This window comes from Cetorhinus maximus, chromosome 18 (assembly GCF_964194155.1).
Source record: "Cetorhinus maximus chromosome 18, sCetMax3.hap1.1, whole genome shotgun sequence".
NCBI lineage: Eukaryota > Metazoa > Chordata > Chondrichthyes > Lamniformes > Cetorhinidae > Cetorhinus > Cetorhinus maximus.
In genome coordinates, this window is record NC_135896.1 from 50,889,305 (window position 1) to 50,907,875 (window position 18,571).

At 41.3% G+C, this 18,571-nt stretch overlaps 1 protein-coding gene across 1 annotated transcript in view; it reads right to left on the reverse strand.

Moving 5' to 3' along the window:
* slc35f4 (solute carrier family 35 member F4) overlaps nt 1-7,534 on the reverse strand; it is a 234,629-nt gene extending 227,095 nt beyond the window's left edge. The window contains exon 1 of the mRNA XM_078562696.1: nt 7,041-7,534. Within this exon, the coding sequence (XP_078418822.1) occupies nt 7,041-7,236 (196 nt within the window). The 5' untranslated portion in view covers nt 7,237-7,534. The remainder of the gene's footprint in view (nt 1-7,040) is intronic.
* Between the last annotated feature and the right edge of the window lie 11,037 nt (nt 7,535-18,571).

Here is an 18,571-nt window from a genome sequence, read left to right on the forward strand (position 1 = left end):
ATACAATCTCTCCCACTTGTGCAAATGCTTACAGTGCCAGTTAATGCATTGATGAAAACACTACATTCTGCACAGAAATTACTCTCTCAGGGGGCAATTAATAGATGACAATATCAACTGTTTAGACTGGTTTTGAAACCTTGGCATGTTTGACAATACTTATTTTACTTCACTCTTTCTAAGCTTCTGTGTTGAAAATATTTGTTATCCCCATCTTTACCCAGGATATATAGATCAAGTTTAGGCCACAGTGGATGGACACTAAAGCGTTATGAAGCAGGCCCTGTGCCATTTCCAGTCAGATATTTTTCAGACATTTTCGAGACACAAGATGTTGGTCCCCAAAACTGTGTTTTGCTGTGCACTTTTAAGCCTGTGGATCAGGTGTAAGAGATCCAATTTTTACCACAGTAATACAAACCAACTCCACAGTATAAATCTCACTAATAAAATAAAAACATGTACAAGTCTCTGAAGAAGCATTAAATTAATGGTTCTGCAGGAAATATAAGCTTCTTCTGACATGAGAGGCATAGACATTGAGGGAATCTGATTTGGTTGAAGTATATGATAGTCCACACAATAAGCAAAAAAATTAGCAAGCCAATGGTTGTGAGCTCAAAGTTATGTAATAGAATTCAATAAATCTAGTAATTGTGGGCCATCACCAAGAAAAATAAGCAACAACATGCATTTATATAGCACCTTTAATGTAATATAACCATCTAAGCATCCAATTGTCATAGAAAATCAATTGAATCACCAATGTATTCCAGAGAAGGGACTCTGCCATTCTTACCGAGTCTGATCTACATACAAGAAGATTGACTGTTACTGCCCTTGGAAATGGCTGAGCATGTAAACAATCTCTACAAAGGTCAGTAATATGAAAACTAGGAGGTCCTTGGTGCTGTGGGTAGCATTCCTGCCTCTGAGGCAGAAGCTCTGGGTTCAAGTTCCGCTCCTGGATTTGATAGCCAAGGAAGGTGCGTTCATAATTAAGCCAAACAAGTTGAGTATCAACTTGTAAAACCTTCAAACATACGCCAATGGCAAGTGGTTACAGTGGGAGAGATTCCTGGTCAGCCAAGTGATGGAAAGAAAATTGAAGCTTCTACCATCACTATTCATAGCTCCGGACAACAACATGTATGGCAAAACTTGTGTTGCCACAGCAACTCGGACTCCTTGGGGGGTTGCTGGTTGGTTCAGTTGGCTGGGGTGGATTCGGGACCCTGCCTCCTTGCCCTACCTATGGTGGAGGTCATTGTGCCTTTGGGCAGAGAACTGAAGAAGAATAAACAAGGCATTATATCAGGATAGGATTGATACAATCTCAGCACCACAATATCTGCTTTGCTAATCTGGGACCTGGTGCCCAAGTTGGGAGAACTTCACCACAAATGAGTCAAGCAACAGCCTGACATAGTTTTATCCACAAAATCATATCTATTAGTCAGCATTTTGGATTCTTGCACCATCATCTTTTGGTTATTTCCTGTCCTACGAGCAAAATAGACCCACCAGGGGTTGAGCTCAGTGATATACAGTTTGGTGAGAATGTCCCTGAGAGTCTTCAACATTGATTCTGAACCCAGAGAAGTCTCCTGCTGATCAACAACTACTGCTTTCTCCTCAAATAATGGGTTAGTGCTCCTCCAGGTGGAACATTACTTGGAGGAAGCTCTGAGGAAACCAAGAGCATGGAATATTTTCTTGGTGGGAGACTTCCATCAGCATAAGTGTCTCAGTAGTATCATCATTGGCTGAACTTGCCAAATAATGAAGAGCACAGTTGCCAGTCTAGGACTGCATCAGAGGGTGAAGGAACTAACACATGGAAGTAACCTTCTTGACCTCATTCTCAACTATCTATTTATCACAGACTTATCATTAAGTCGGACAGACTAAGGGCATATCTAGACGATAGCAGCTCAAAACTGCTATCCATGTGGTGTTGAGGGCCATCATCAACAGCGCACTTGTATATCCTCACAATCTGTAAACTCATCTTGCAACCCATCTCTCACTCCGTGATCACCTTCACATCAGGAAACCAACCTGGTTCAATGTGGAATCCGGAAAGCATTCCAGGAGCAGCATCAAGCATACCTTAGAATGAGGTTCAAATTTAGTGAAACTATTTTCCCGGGCTACATGCTAAAAACAGCAGGCAATAGCCAGACCTAAGTGGTCCCCCAAACAACATTCAGAACAAAGCTTTGAAGCCCTATCACATTCTCTTATGAATGATGGGAATACCATCACTACCAGGGGTGGAGGAGTTCAAGGAGAAGACTCATTACCAACTTCTCAAAACAACTAGGGATGCGCAATAAAAAAAATATAGGCAACCAACAGAAGGAGGAAATGCCATGATCATCTGTATTCTTGACTACAGTGTAGCATAGCAGCAACCTGTGAGTTCAAGAGACAAGAGTGAAGCAAGTATTTTCAGCCAAAAATACTGAGCAGTGTGCTCACAAAGATCCCAATGTCCAGTGAGTTTGGTTCACCAGATATGATATTATTCTGTCCGGTGCACTCAGCCAAATTTTAAAAGTGATACATTTTGATACCATAGCTATAATGCTAAAGATCTGTGCAGACTAACAAGCTACTCCTTAAGCCTGTTTCAGTACAGCTATAATGCTGGCAACAATGTGATCATGGAGAAGATTGCCCAAGTATAGCCTATCCGCTGAAAACAGGATAAATTTAACCCAGCCAATTGCCACTCTGTCAGCCTCCTCCATTAATAAAGTCATCAACAATTCCATCAAGCAACACCTATTCACCTGACCCCTTGAATACTCTCCATCATCTACAAGGCTCAGGTCAAGAATGAGGTGAAATACTGATCATTCCTTGATCTAAGCAACAACACTCATCCAGGACAGAACAGTTGGCTTAATATATGTCCCTGCTGTTGGACTCAATATCCACCCATTCAACAAATGGGACACTGTAGCTGCAAATATATATAGTCTACAGGGTGCAGAGCAGCAAGTCAATAGGGTTACTTCAATAACATCTACCTCCAAGAAGAAACAGAGCAAGCACTTTGTGAGAATACCATCAATTGCATTCCAAGTCACATACCATCCTGGTATATTGTTCACAACGTAGTCTTCTCTACATTGGGGAGCCCAAGCATAGACTGGGAGACCATTTTGTGGAATACCTCCATTCAGTCCATAAGCATGACCCCGAGCTTCCAGTTGCCTGTCATTTTAATTCTCCACCTTGTTCAAACTCTGACTTTTCTGTCCTTGGCCTGCTAACGTGTTCCTTCCAATAAAGAACACAACATATGATGTGTTCTGTCATCAGACCAGATGAGGAACGGCATCTCATCCTTTGACTGGGCACTTTACAGCCTCCTAGACTCAACACTGTGTTCAACAATTTTAGATCATAACCTCTGCACCAATTTTGTTTCATTTTTCTTTACTGGTTTGACTCTTTTCTCTCTTATTCCCTTTGCTTTCGAATGGTGCCTATTCAGGAGCCTGTCATTCACACAATCATCTAGATACAACTTCTGTTTCTTTATTTGTCCTATTACCACTGCCTCTGACCTTGCACCATGGGAACTTTTGTCATTCAATCTCTCCTGTCCATCACCCAATCACAGACCTTCCCTTTTGTTCTTTTTCCACCCTTTCACCTTTCACCTGCTCAAAACCTATTACACTTCTAACTTTTCCCAGTTCTGAAGAAAGGTCATAGGTCTGAAACATTAACTCTGTCTCTCTCTCCAAAGATGCTGAGTCTTTTGAGCATTTTCTGTTTCTATTTCAGATTTCCAGCAGCTGTAGTATTTTGCTTTTGGGTTCACATACCATCCTGGGTGGAGATAAATCATCATTCTTTCATCAATAGTTTTGAATTCCCTACCATTATGGGAGCATCTATACAAGAGCTACCGCAATTCATGGCAAAGATCCACCATCACCTTTTCAGGGCAACCTTGCCAATTTTGCCCATAACCTGACAGCACAAAAAAACTTAAAGCCATTGACAACATAGATAGAGGTCTGAAATTGTCACATGGGTCTTCCAATCTCCCACTGTAACTTTAGCGGCACATTAGGAGAAACCCAGGATAAACATTGTAAACAAATATTCCCGCCATTTCTCCCCAGGGTTTCAACCAAACTTGGAGCAGGCAATTTGGAAGTCCTTGCAAAAAAATCCGGAGTGTTTGAGATGATGGGCCATGTTAAACTCAGTCCAGTCATTTAATCTGGGAAAGCTGAGAGTGGAAATCTAGAAATGCTAGTTTTTCAGAGGATGATTAGCTTATTGTGGAGGTGTGAAAATCAATTATTTGCAGTCCTTCAAGAAGATATTAGGAAAAGTTCTGGAAAAAAGTTTATCAAACTCATTGATTTGAGGCCACTAGCAGTCTGCCTAATTGTCATCTATGGTAGGAGAGCATCAGAAGTTCTCTTCCCTGGTCTTTGAATCTTTCCCAATAGTTAGCAGTTTTCAAGAATCAGCATTTTCAATCTCCTTTATAATGTTGAAAACTTCAATCAAGTCCCCTTAAAATGTTGTCTTTACCCAAGGTAAACAAGCTGAGTTTTTCCAGGTAATTCTGTTTTTGTTTTACGTTCTTACTATGTTGAAAATGTAATGTTTGTTGCTCACCTCTGCATTTGCTCAAGGCCAATGTTTTCCCTACATACAGTACTCCAGAGTCTCAACAATGCTTTACAGAACAAGGACATAACAAAGTTATATAACCTAATGCTCTAATGCAAACTTAATCATCAAATATATCATTAAAAAATGTACAGGAAGAATTGAGGGAGACACACTCTGACAATGCCACACTTAAAGCCAATGTCATAAAGAATAGCTACACATTGATCCCAGAACTTAAGGAAATGATGCATGAGGAAAGATTGACAACCTCGGGTCTTTCTCACTTGAACAGGCTAAGGGGTCTTATGACAGAAGTGTTTCAAATTATGACAGGTTTGAACAAATCAGATCCAAGTAAGCTTTATTGCTGTGCACCAAATGTAAATACAGGGGAGTCATATTTAGAAATTAAGAACAATAGAAAAATGCAGATTAAGGGGTGATAAATATGTGGAACAGTTTACCAACACAAGGAGGAATGAGGTATGGGTTTTGTCTACAAATGGGATTCAGGATGGATAGGTGGGTTAGATGGACTGAAAGCCTCCCATGGCTGATACTGTTGCTATGTTACTATCAACGTGAGAAATTGGATGATTTACAATGACATTTCCGTTAGTTTAATAATTTTCCTGGAAGCAACGTGAATCCCTGCCTTCCAATTCCTCTGGGCTATTGTGTTTCATTTTGTAATATTCACGTTAAACATGTTGTCTAACTCTTGATAATTAGGTCACCCTTAAGTAAGATAATCAGCTTTTCAATAATGAGTAGATGATCTAAAGGATACAATAACTTTCTCCCAATCTCGGGTCAGGTAACCATCATAGTCTGAACGAGAAACCCTTGGGGAATATCCATTGATTTAAAATAAACACGATCTCTCTCTGTATTTTAAATTTCTTTAGTACGACTTATAAGCAGAGACACTTGTGTAAATAAACATTAAGTACAGGAAAAATCAGACTGACTGATTACCGTGTATAGTTAGTTACAGGTTGTGTTCGTTTTTTTTTCGAAGATCTGAGTGTAATTGTTCCCCATCCAGGCGCCACTAAAGTCAATGTTAGCGAACACCAGCCTGTATAGCACTCTTAGATGTCGCATTGATAAACATCTGCCCGCAGTACTGTCAGAGGTACATAAGGGATAAAGGAATATGCTGATAGATTAGATGAGGTACAGTGTGAGGACGCTCGAATGGGCATAAACAGGGCTGTACAGTCTGTCATTGCAGAGATCACCATCTGAGCTTTTGAGATTTGTGGTACAGCGCCCAGTGCTTAATAGCCATCCTGTTAACTGGACTTTGGTCATTCATCCCACACCGCCTGTCTTAACAGAGTGTTTTGTTAGGCACACGGAGGTCCCCCTCGTAACATTGCCCAAAAAAGGCAGAAACATTTCATCTTTGCACTGCCCCGCCCCCTGGCCCCCTGGCTTGAAAATACTGTTATCAAAACAAAATCTTTATTGCGCGTTGGGGCCACTGGTCCATACTTGGTTTTTATTTAACATCGTTCTCGAGTTGATGCAGCATTGAGATCACCACTAATCGTGCCACTGGTCGTAACAATACGACAATAAACTCAAGTCTGCCAGTGCATAGATTACATCGCGATGGAAACCCAAGGCTTGGAGCAACAAGAGTGTTTTCTGTACCACGAATGTTTTATGAGCCATCAGTCTCCTTCAAGTCTCACCTCGATTGGTAAGCTAAGTTAAAGGCTGTTTCCGTCACTGTTGGCTTCACAATCGTGTCCGTTAACAGTGCTGCAATCCATTTCAGTCCCCTTGCTAGTTACAGTTCCCCAAGGGTCTCCCAAGCCTGTGGTTACTATTTACACACTGGTTTCAGAGGCCAGCACAGGACATCACCACTGCCCGTTACACAAATTCTGGACCATCAGTCAAACCCAAGCTAATTGACAGCAGGAAAAAATATTCTGCATTAAAAGGGATATTCTAATGAAGAATGAACTCCTCATAAAACCGAGGGGACATTTTATCCGCACCTGAAACCCCCTCGGTTTGGAGCCATCAACCTGATATGCACCGAGAGTACTGAATAAATCCGGTCACTGGGAGGCGCTGGGTTATATAACCCACCTTCCTTTATACCCCCAAAAACATACACATCAACCGGAAAACATCCAGAAACTCAATAAGGACCTAAGAGTTGCAAACAATTTGAAATTGCAGTTAGGCGACGAATTGCGTTCCTTAAGTTTTAGACTTCCAATTCTTGCTGATAATCTGATTCAAAGCAAATGATCCTGAGTAGTGTGAAACTTTGGAATAATCGCCACTGGAAACTCTGCCAATAAAGGCGCTTTCCCACTTAACCCACCGTTAACTGGGAGTTTGGATGCTAAAGCTTCACTTACTTTGATGACTCGAATATCCCGGGTAATAGCCATAATATCCCGTGATCCGTAAGATCCTGTCTTCGATGGTGGAAACCCCGTTGGAAGCCGCCTTGACGTCCATAAAGGATCGGGAGCACTGCTGGTCTTCAGAGGACGGAGGCGAGAGATACTTGAGCTGGTTGAGGTGCAGACTTATGTCCGACAATCTCCGCATGGTTTTGTTAGTGAGCGGGGAGCTGGATTCCGTCAGTCACTGCTGTCGGAAAGATCAGACCCCCCGCCCCCCCACTCCCCGGACTCTCCACTACAACATTGTCACATCTAGGGGGCAGCCCTGCATTCACCTAGCACAGTCAGTGCAGTGTCCCACACCGCTGGCAGCAGGAGATTTTATGTTGAGAGTAAGGAGGAAAACACACAGCTGCAAGATGGGCACACAGTTAGTGGCTTTTTTTGTGTAGATGGAAACTTAGAAACTGGCTGCTATTCTTATAAATGGGAAAAAATGAATTGCATCGAAGATCTGCGTCAGAGATCACTGGCTGTGAAGAACAGCCTTTGCACCAAACCGCCCCCTCTACTCACACACACACACACAGGCAGGCAGACAGACACCGTCCTCGGTAAATAGCGTTCTGCTCTTTGGGGGAAAGCCTTAGCTCATTGCTGGAAGTAACGCAGAATGCAATGGCTTAAAATGCTGCCTTTAAACCCCTTTGACTGTATTTGGGCTGTACTGAATGTGACGGAGGAGGCTCTCATTGGAAACCTCTAATTTGGAAATTAGGTTGTGTTTTTAATTCGGTTTTAAACGTCAAAGTTCCTTTCCCAATTTGAATCAAAGTGTCAAATTTTGGAGCGAAATGTGTATGATAAGATTAGTCACTCTTGTCCGAGCAACAAACAGAAGAACACAAAATCCAGTTCATAACCGCGCGGAACGATGCTGCTGGGACTGGTAATAGAATTTATAATCATTCGGTGGAGCTGACTTAAAGACAAAAGTAAAGCGTACTAAAAAGTTAATAGATGATTAATAAGAATTGTACATCAGTGACTAGAATGTCTTATCTGTAGCTATTACAGTGTGAATGTTCATATGCTGTATATAATGCGCTAGTTGTAATGAACAATTAAATATCTTGCATTAAATCCATTAATGACTTTTGGTGACCATATATGGAGTGTATTTTTTATTTTGGTTTACTTGTTTAAACTAATAATTGAACAATCATGTCACTGGTGCTATTAATTGCTTCCTTCAAAATTAGTTTTAATCAGTCTGACTAATCAATATACTTTTCAACATTGACTCTCCAGGTACAAAGTGAAATAACAACATATATAATTACAGTATATAACAAAGTGAAATGTAGAAATTGCTAGTGGTTGGCTTCATTGCATTGCTGGTTACACAGCCCCCCACCAATAAACAGCTGCAGAATGATTAATTTCACTCAAACTAAAAACAACAAACCTGGCCCGAAATTCTGGCAGAATATGAAATAGGTCACTTCACAAAGATATCCTATTGCCACAGCCTGGCCTCCCAGAAGAGAAGCATAATTCATGGCTGCCCCTCAGAAATCTCCAAATTAATTCACAAAATAACCTCCAAAAGAGAGAAATAGAAACCAACCTGTACCTGATAGGACCACTGCTTTGAAAAGGAAAGCATCTCTTGAGTTGTAACTTAAAATAAAATGTTTACCTCATTTAAAGCAGGTATTTTCAACTTGATGAAGGGGACTAGTATTCTCTCCTTTTGAATCAGAAAAAAAGTACATAATTATATTTTTAATTCAGTAATGCAAATAGCTCTGGTGTCAGGTTAATTAAGAAGAAAATAAAGCTTCATGCAAGTGAATTCTACAGCAATCATTGAATATTTCTTTTGGTTTACTGAAGGAGTTAAGTACCACCACTGCTTTCTTATAGCACTAGTCAGAGATGGCTAGCTCCTAATGAATGTTTTAATCCACTGCACTGCAGTAATGAAGGTAAAATAATGAGCTGAAGCAGTCTGGAATATATGCTCAACATACAAGAAACTGGTAAGCTTCAAATTATAAAGCATAATCCTCAACGCATGAAGAAAATATATGAGTCTGTATTTGTAGCTGAAACAAACAAATCCAAAATGTATAATATAATCAATAAACATAAAGTGACAACCAAAGAACAGCAATCAGACTAAACATTTTACCTTTGCTATTGAATAGAAAATGTATTTGGTGTTGAATTACAATTAATTTATATAACCCCTTTGAAACTGAGATTATAGGGTAGAGTTAGTTTCCCGTTGCCATTTTGACTGAGCAGTTATCCTTCTGTTGTGCCTTTGTATTTAATTGAAATTCAGATCTCTTCTGATGACTATTCTCCATCTCTCTGTAGCATTTTTTTTATTCTGGTTCCCAAAACTCTCCTTAGCTTGCTTAATGTGTTGCATTGTCAATCGCTATTTTCTTCTGTTGCAGGCTAGGGTTATATTGCCTTGAATTTAGGAGGTTAAGAGGTGTTTTGTCAAAATTTTCAAGACATTGAGGGCAACAGATAGAGAGAAACTAATTACACGGGATGGGGAGTCTAGGACAAAGGGGCATAGTTTAAAAATTAAAGCCAGACCTTTCAAGGCTGAAATTAGGAAACACTCTTGTGCACAAAAGATGGTAGAAATTTTGCACTCCCTTCCACAAACAGCAATTGATACTAGATCAGTTGTAAATTTTAAATCTGTGATTGATAGATTTATGTTAGCTAAAAGTATCAAGGGACATGGGGTAAATATTGGTATGCAGACCCCTATGATCTTGTTGAAGGCAAAATGGGCTTGAGGGCTGAATGGCCTAAACATGTTCCTATGTTCCTCAAAAGGTTTTGGTACACATATCAAATCATGTTGATCTTTTATCTCCTTTATATTTATCACCTACTCATATAGCTCAGTACCATTAGAAAATCATATTACAAGTAATGCTGTGTTAGTCATTTGGTATGTGGCAATTTTTTCTATTTATTACCACCTTCACTATCAATCAATAACATTTTGAACATTGAGGAAAAGCATTTTACTCCAATATACCATGTGAAATTTGTACCATCATAGATTAAATTTAGCTTATTTCATGAGGAAGATGAATAACCATAGATAAAATTCCCAAGATAAAACTTTAAAAATTGTCCTAATCTTTAAAGATAACTAAAAAGAAAACTGTAGAGCATAAATTTCATTGCTGACACTCTTGTGCAGTACTGAGGGAATGCTGCCCTGTCTGAGGCGTTGTTTTTTTGGATGAGATGTTAAACCAAGTCCTATTCTGCCCTCTCAGCTGGACATAGATTATCATATAACACTATCTTAAAGAAGCACAGGGGAGTTCTCCCCAGTGTCCTGGCCAATATTTATCCTTTAACCACACTGCTAAAACAGATTTTCTAGGCATCATCACATTGTTGTTTGTCAGGCCCTGCTGTGCCCAAGTTCACTTCAATGTCTCCCTCATTATAATAGTGACTTAAAAAATGCAAAACAGTTACTGTAAAGCGCTGTGGAATGTTCTGAGGCAATGAAAGGTGGCTTATAAATTCAAGTGCTTCTTCTTTCTTTTCCTCCTAGAGAAAATGCGCTTAAGATAGTGATCAATTTCAATAAGTGTCAAGGAAAGTAACACTCTCAAAATAAAGCTGCAACTCATTGTAATTGCTTCCAACATTGGCAGGGTAAGGGAATTTTTAAGGAACAGCGATGTCACCTTATGTCCTATTCATAGACTGCTACAACAAAAGAGCTTTTTAAATGGCTTCTCACATTGTAGTTGGTTTTCTCAAGTAATTGAGCCCTACCTGAAATACATTGATGTAATTTTTGTGGAGAAACAAGCAATACTTCATCATTTGTGCATGGAACTTTATTTGCACTTGGTTTGAATCAGTAAGTATGCTGTCCTAATATGAAGGCAGCATGTGGATGCCTTAAGCTCCACTCTCCAGCTGTTTCCAAAATAACTGCATAAAGATATGACTTTGCTCAAATGCATAATGCAGCCGTGGCATGGCAGCCTATTTCTCATATTTGGTGCTCATTTTTCTTAAATTGCTTTCATAATTAAAAATATTAAACATGGAATTTAACTGAGATAAACTTGGGGACCACTGAGTGTACTCCAAGCTTCTCCTGTACTTCGATCTAACTGTTAAACATGCTTCTGTTAAATGTTAAGTAGATGCTACCAACTGGAAAATTAGGCAGAGAGCAGTATACCGTATCTTTGCTAATTTTTCACTGCTGCTTGCCAGGGTAACTATGATGGGTCCAGGCCTGCTAGGTTGCAGGCTGAAGCAAGCAATTGAGGTTAACAACTGTGCCAATGTAATGCCATCTCCATCATCCATCCATGCAAACTGGGTATTGCTAGATGCTAGTTCTTTACAAAAGGATGTTCAAAAACCCTGTAGAAAGATTGCAAAATGTCAGACCTTAACCATTTTGTTTTAAAATCTGTGTTATTTTCCCATTATGATATCGGTTTTTAGAAGCCTTTGCATCAATTGTCACTTGCTGCATTTTTTTTCCCAAATTGCCAAATTTTGCCTCAATCGATTTTCCCATATGACTCCTCTGTGTTTTCAGAAGAAAGAAAAACAGAACAATTATTGAGACGTCACATTACATCAGAGGAGCTCTGCATGAACTTGCTGCGGTAACTGCATACCAGAATCTAGGAACAAAGACATATATGTCTCCTTATGTCAGAGAAGCAGTGTCTGTGGATGCTATGATTCACAAAAGGTAACATGGCAGAGTTATGCTGTTACTGACTGTTGTCACCAATTATTTCACAGGCACAGCTCTACCAGTGACAAGCAAGGCCACAATACGAAGAACCTTTATGTGTTGGGAATCATTTCAGCTTCCACTGGGCAAATAACAGCAATAAACAACAGGTTATCCACAGATGGGTAAAACAAGTGTCTGATGTTTCATTTACCTGAGCAATTTATCCTCTTTTGCATACACAACTGACAGCACCATGAGGCATTGCGTAATCTTATAGTGATTGGATTTCCAAATTGTATCATGTGGTATTACATCATGTGCACTGTCACCATACACATGTACTACACTTCCTGAATATCTTATTTATGATTGCCTACACCAGATTGTGCAAATCAAACCTTTCATCGATCCTCTCCTTTTCAGGCAACCCACCACCTCATCCAAAAACTTACCAACAAAAGTAAGTGCCAAAAGTCCCTTTGGAATCAAAATTCTCTTCTGAAGCCATGGCTTATGTCACCTGTGTGGTATCTGATGAGAACACCCCAGCTGGGTACAGGTATAATGAGGCACTGCCACTCACCAGAGTAATCATTAAGCCCATTATTGGCATGTGATTCACATGTCAGGACAGATTATGGGGATATCTTATTGTATAGCTCAGTGCAACTTTTAAGGAATGCGTGTTGAACACTGTATAACTTTGCCTTCAAAGGGGTGACATCATGGGAGGCCTTGTTGAAGGAAAATAAACAGATGCATAAAGGACCTTTAAGATCATAAGAATGTAAGGACTAGAAGGTGCTCAGATTTGTTGCAGTGGCTGGATTCCCATAGGCATGGGGAGTCTGACACAGACAGATTTTTGCCTCCTCAGGGAATCAAGGGATAGGGGAGCGAGTGAGGAAATGAGTTAAAGCCGATGAACAGCCATGACCATATTGAATAGCAGAGCAGGCTTGAGGAGGCCTATGGTCTTGTCCTGCTCTTACCTCTTATGCTCTTATGTTCTAATGTCATTGACTACGCATATGTGGCACCCTGAGAACAGTCTGGGGTGTTCATGAATCACAAGGGATTCCGCTCCCTCAATGTTTAACTTGTTTATTACTGTTACATTTTAAACTGGTACTGCCAATAGCTTTTCAAAGATTAATCAATACACGCATAGGCGCAGGGGGTGATTGAACATTGCAGCTTCCATTTTATTTTACTTCAACAATCAAACTAACAAACAAAATGGATTCTACGATTCCATAATGCACTGGCTTGCAAAGTGCAGCAAGCTAAACAAGACATACAGTACATAACATATTCCTCCCCCTTCTTGGAAATGTCAGTTTAACAAAACATTTTCTGAACTAGGGAAAGAGGGTAGACTGCCTCTATTCCCAGCTGAACCCTGGGGATTATCCTGCCCCCAAAAAAACACATGGGGTCGCCTTAACTATAATTCAGACGCTCAGGAGGTCTTCACACCCGGTGTGGGTTACAGCGGACTTCTTGTGCTTTTACTGAGTAATGTTTATTGGAAGCTGATGATAACTTAGGGCTTGTAGCAAAATCTGAAGTTGTATCTAATGTAGATGAAGGTGAAATGACTTCAACTTCAGTGGAGCTAGACTGAGGAGGTGAGACTGGATTCAGCATTCCTTGATTTGGAGATGGCTCACTCGAAGTAGTAAAATGTCACTGTCGCTGGGTCAAAATCCTGGAACTCCCTTCCTAACAACACTGTTGGTGTACCCACACCACATGGACTGCAGCGGTCCAAGAAGGCAGCTCACCACCACCTTCTCGAGGGCTACTAGGGATAGGCAATAAATGCTGGCCCAGCCAGCGAAGCCCACATCCCATAAACAAATTTTTAAAAATCAGGCTATTCCATAAGAAGTGTATCTTTAGATGGCGCTTGACTTAGCAACAGTTGGTCAACATGTCTCCGCCAGGTGAGATCATTCGCAGTTTGTATTGTGTATGAAACAGGCCATGTCTGAGCAATCACGGTAACAGGAATCTATTTAGCTGCAGTAGCATAATTGCGAGCTAGAACTTCTTGTCCACAACAGAAAATTCTTGGCTTTGATGTTTGTGCTCTACTCTTCACTTGGTCATGCTGTTGACCTTGCATAACTTGTCGTATTTTTGTTGGTTTCAGCAGATCAAAGCAAGTGCATAGTTACCGTCCCATTAGTAGGAATGCTGTAGATGCTTTAATCATATCAGGTGGCATGTTTCGGTATGCTAGTGGAAATGTGTCCAGATGCTTTTGAATGGAGGAATGTCCTGGTGCTGAGCTTAAAGCGTGTTTCATGGCTTGAACAAATCTCTCTGCTAATCCATTGGTGGATGGGTGGTATGGTGATGTGATGAATTCTGTTACTTCTCAAAAAATTCTCAAACTTCTGTGAGACAAACTGAGGTCCATTGTCGGTCACGAGTTGTTCTGGTAACCCATAACGACTGAACATTTCTCTTAGCCTTTAAATTATACTCTCAGCTGTAGTAGAGGGCATCACTGAAACTTTTGGCCATTTGGAATGAGCATCCATAACCACCATGAACATTGTTCCTCTAAATGGACCAGCAAAATCGATGTTGATGCGCTGCCAAGGGTTTACCAGCCAATCCCGTGGATGGAGGGGTGCTAATTGAGGCATGTTTCTCACACTCTGACATGAAGGACAAGATCTTGCTTTGGCCTCAATGTCTTGGTCTAGGCCAGGCCATCAAATGTAGCTTCTTGCAATCTCTTTCACGTGAACTATTCCATAGTGTCCAAAATGCAGTTGGTCCAACACTGGTTTCCTCAATGTTGGTGGAATAATAATTCGCATGCCCCAATGCAAACAGGCTGAAGTGACTGATAACTCCAACCTCCTGGGAACGTAAGGATGAAGGTCAGGTGAGACTTGAAAGTTCAGGAAAGAGTTGCCATTCATCACAAGATCTGTGACTTTGGACAATGTTGGGTCTGCTCGAGTGGCCTTCTTGATTTGGACTGAAGTGATGAGTGTGTTCTCCACATGTGCAAAGTAGAAGATGTCTTTCTGAGCAGTGTCCACGTGGCTGACTGGTAGGGGCAGCCATCTGCATTGCCATGCAGAGTAGATTTTCGATATTTGCTGTGTGAGCACTCAACATCAAGGCCCAACGCTGCATCCTGCTTGCAGCTAAAGAAAGGATGCCTGCGTGTGGACCGAATATTGAGGTGAGTGGTCGGTGATCAGTCAGCAGCGTGAATTTCTGTCCAAACAGGTACTGGTGAAATTTCTGGATTCCAAAAATGATTCCCAGTGCTTCATGTTCAATTTGAGCATATTGGCTCTCTGCCTTGATTAAACTCCGTGAAGTGAACACTATGGGGCTCACCACACCTGAGAGTATTATGTGTGAAACAACAGCCCCAACTCCGTAAGGCAATGCATCACATGCAAGTTGTAGAGGTAAGGAGGGATCAAAGTGCATCAGTACCTCGGAACCTGTCAGTATTGCTTTGTCCTTCTTGAACGCAGCATCACAAGCTTCTGTCCATTTCCAGGCTTTGTTCGGACACAGAAGCTCATGCAAGGCTTTCAGCAGGGTTGCCAGCTGTGGAATAAATCTCCCGTAATAATTCAGCAGCCCTAAGAACGAGCAAAGCTGGTTGATATTCTGAGGAGCTGGAGCATCCACAATAGCCATTACCTTGAAGGGTGATTTGTTAAGCCCAGCAGCACTTGAAATATGCTTGAAATATTCCACAGAGGGCTGAAAAAACTCACATTTGTCTTTGTGAACCCATAGGCCATGTTCCTCTAGCCTTTGAAGGTGGTGTCCAAGTTCTTGAGATGATCCTCATCAGTCTTGTCCGTCACCAAGATGTCATCAAGGTAGCACTGAACCCCAGGAAAGCCACTCAGGATCTGGTCCATGGCCCTCTGAAACAAGCCTGGAGCTGACGTTATTCCAAAAGGCAAGCGGCAATATCGGTACAGTCCATTGTGTGTTGTGATGGTAAGATGTTCTTGTGATTTCTCATCAACGTGCATTTGTAAGTAGGCCTGGTATAGATCTAGTTTGCTGAATTTCTGTCCACCAGCCAGGCCAGCAAAAAGGCCCTCAATATGGAGAAGTGGTTTTGTTCATCACACAACACGGGGTTAACAGTAGCCTTGCAATCTCCATAGATGTGCCTGGAGCCGTCTTTCTTGAGTACTGTAACGATGGGTGTTGCCCATTTGCTATGGGAGACAAGTACCAGGACTCCTATCTTGACCAGATGCCCAGGTCAGCTTCAACGTTTGGTCGTATGGTATAAGGCATGGTTCTGGCCTTCAGAAATTTTAGTTGAGAGTCAGCTTTGATATTCAATTGTACGGTGATTCCCTTCATGCTTCCCAAATCTCCTTCAAAAACAACAGTGTAATTTTTATAACAGCAGTCAGACCAGTTTCTTCTTTTGCAACGCTGTGTACTTCTGCCCAGTTTAACTGGGTCTTCTCAAGCCATGACCATCCAACTAAAGCTGGGTAGTTGCTTTTCACCACAAACAGTGGTAGCTTAGCAGTCTGTCCATTTAGTTCCATTTTAACTTCCGTTCTGCCCATCATAGGTACAGATTCCCCTGTATATGTTTTCAGAACGAATTTTGCAGGCATCAAGGAAAGATATTTAAGCTTCTCCTTATACAAAGCATCTGGGACCAGAGAATTTGCCGCTCCTGTATCCAGTTCCATACATATTGGTTGGCCCTCCAGCAGCGGTGTTACCCAGTAGCCCTGTGAACCACCTGCCACTGACAAGGTGTAGAAGGGCCCTTCTTCTTCAGATTCGGTGTCCCTCTGGTACCCCAGTTCCTGCTGTATAACATGCAGATTTTTCTCCTTTTTACGCCAGACAGCAGATTCCTGTCTCTCTGGTTTGCTTTTCTGATTCACTGCTACTTTTTTGTTTTTACACGCACACTCAATGTGTCCCTTGCCACACTGACAGCATTCAAGGTCTCTGCACCAACATTCAGATGGATGGTGACCAAGCTTTCTACAACAGTGACATTCTCCGCTGCTTGCTATCTTGTGTGCACACTCGGCTGTCATGTTATGCACTAGAGTTGATGCACTCAGCTGCTGTGCTTCTTTTGCAGCCAGCTCCATGGAGACTGCAATCTCTATGGCTCTCTGCAAAGTGAAGTTAGCCTCTGTTAGGAGGTGTTTCTGGATTGCTTCAGTACGAAGGCCACAGACTAACCTGTCACAGAGGGTATCGTTCAGTACTTCATTGAATTAACAATGTTCAGTGAGCCTTTTAAGTACTGCAACATACTGCGCAATTTCTTCCCCCTCTTGGTTTCTTTAGTGAAACCTAAATCTTTCTGCTGTGACAAGTGGCTTAGGGGAAATATGTGTCTCCGGGACTTTTACAATGCCCTCATACAATTTTGGGCCAGGTTTGTCAAGCTGTATCAAGCTTCTTAAGGTTTTAGCTCCAATCACAGTTCCCACCTTTCTATCATTTTCAATTCTATTTGCAATGACAAAAAACTCAAAGCTTTCAGTGTAGGAGCTCCACTGTTCAACAGACTCATCAAAATGTCCCCTAGTTCCATTAAGTGTAGTCATTTTCCGCCTTTTTATTTTCTCTTCTTCATCATTTACTTTTTGTTTACTGTCATTTCCATATTTTTTACTAGCAATTTCCTTCTACTAGCTTTTTCACTTTAGTTTCGCTTATAGAGTGGCATTACTGCAAAGGTTCATCATCCTTGTTGTCAATTTGTTACATTTTAATACTGATACTGCCAGTAACTTTTCAAAGATTACTCAATACACATGCAGGCACAGAGGTGAGTGAACATTGCAGCTTCCATTTTATTTTATTTCAGCAACCGAACTAACAGACAAAATGGATTCTGCGATCACATAATGCACTGGCTTGCAAAGTACAGCAAGCTAAACAAGACGTACAATACATAGCAGTTACCACCAGAAGATTGTCATGCGTGCCTGCGCATGTTATCCTGGAGGTTGTCAGAATTCATTCCTTCTGAGGTAGTTGCATCTCCCACAGGTTTTTGCAACTCCACAAAGCCTTCTTAGAAACAAACTACCCTCTGAGGATCTGACTGATGACTCCTGTGAAGAATCCTACCATGAACACAGAGGAGAGGCACAATAGGAACCACATCACCACTAGGACAACTGTGGAGCAAGCCATTGGGTTGCTGAAGATGCAATTCAGGTACGTTGACAGATCTTGGAGGGCAACCTTCAATATGCCCATCAAGGGTCTCTAGAATGTGATCTGCTGCACCTGGGCACATCACACTGCAGAAAGGAATGGAGCTGCAGAACAATTGATAACCTCCTCCAAAGAGCAGGAAGTGAAGGAGGAGGACAAGGACAAGGAGGAGAAGGAGCCTGTTATGGCCAGTATGCCTGCAGCCACTCACCTAGCTGCCAGAACAGCCTGCGATGGCCTCATACAGATATGCTTCAGCTAATCTGAGTGCAGGATACCATATGGGTGTGCATTCATAAATCCTGTGGTGCCCACCCCAACACAAATCATTCCCACAGTCAAATATCCAATGGTTACATTCACTTCCTTCCTTGTCTTAGAATTCACCTGAAGACTGCTGTCCAATTGGAATTCAGGATGCAACAAAGTAGAGGCCAGGAAAATGAATAGTTCAAATAAAGCCTTTCATTCTTTGAAATAACCATTATGCCATGAGAAAGTGAATCCCCATGTATAGCTGTTATCTTTCTTATCCACTTCCTATTACTCC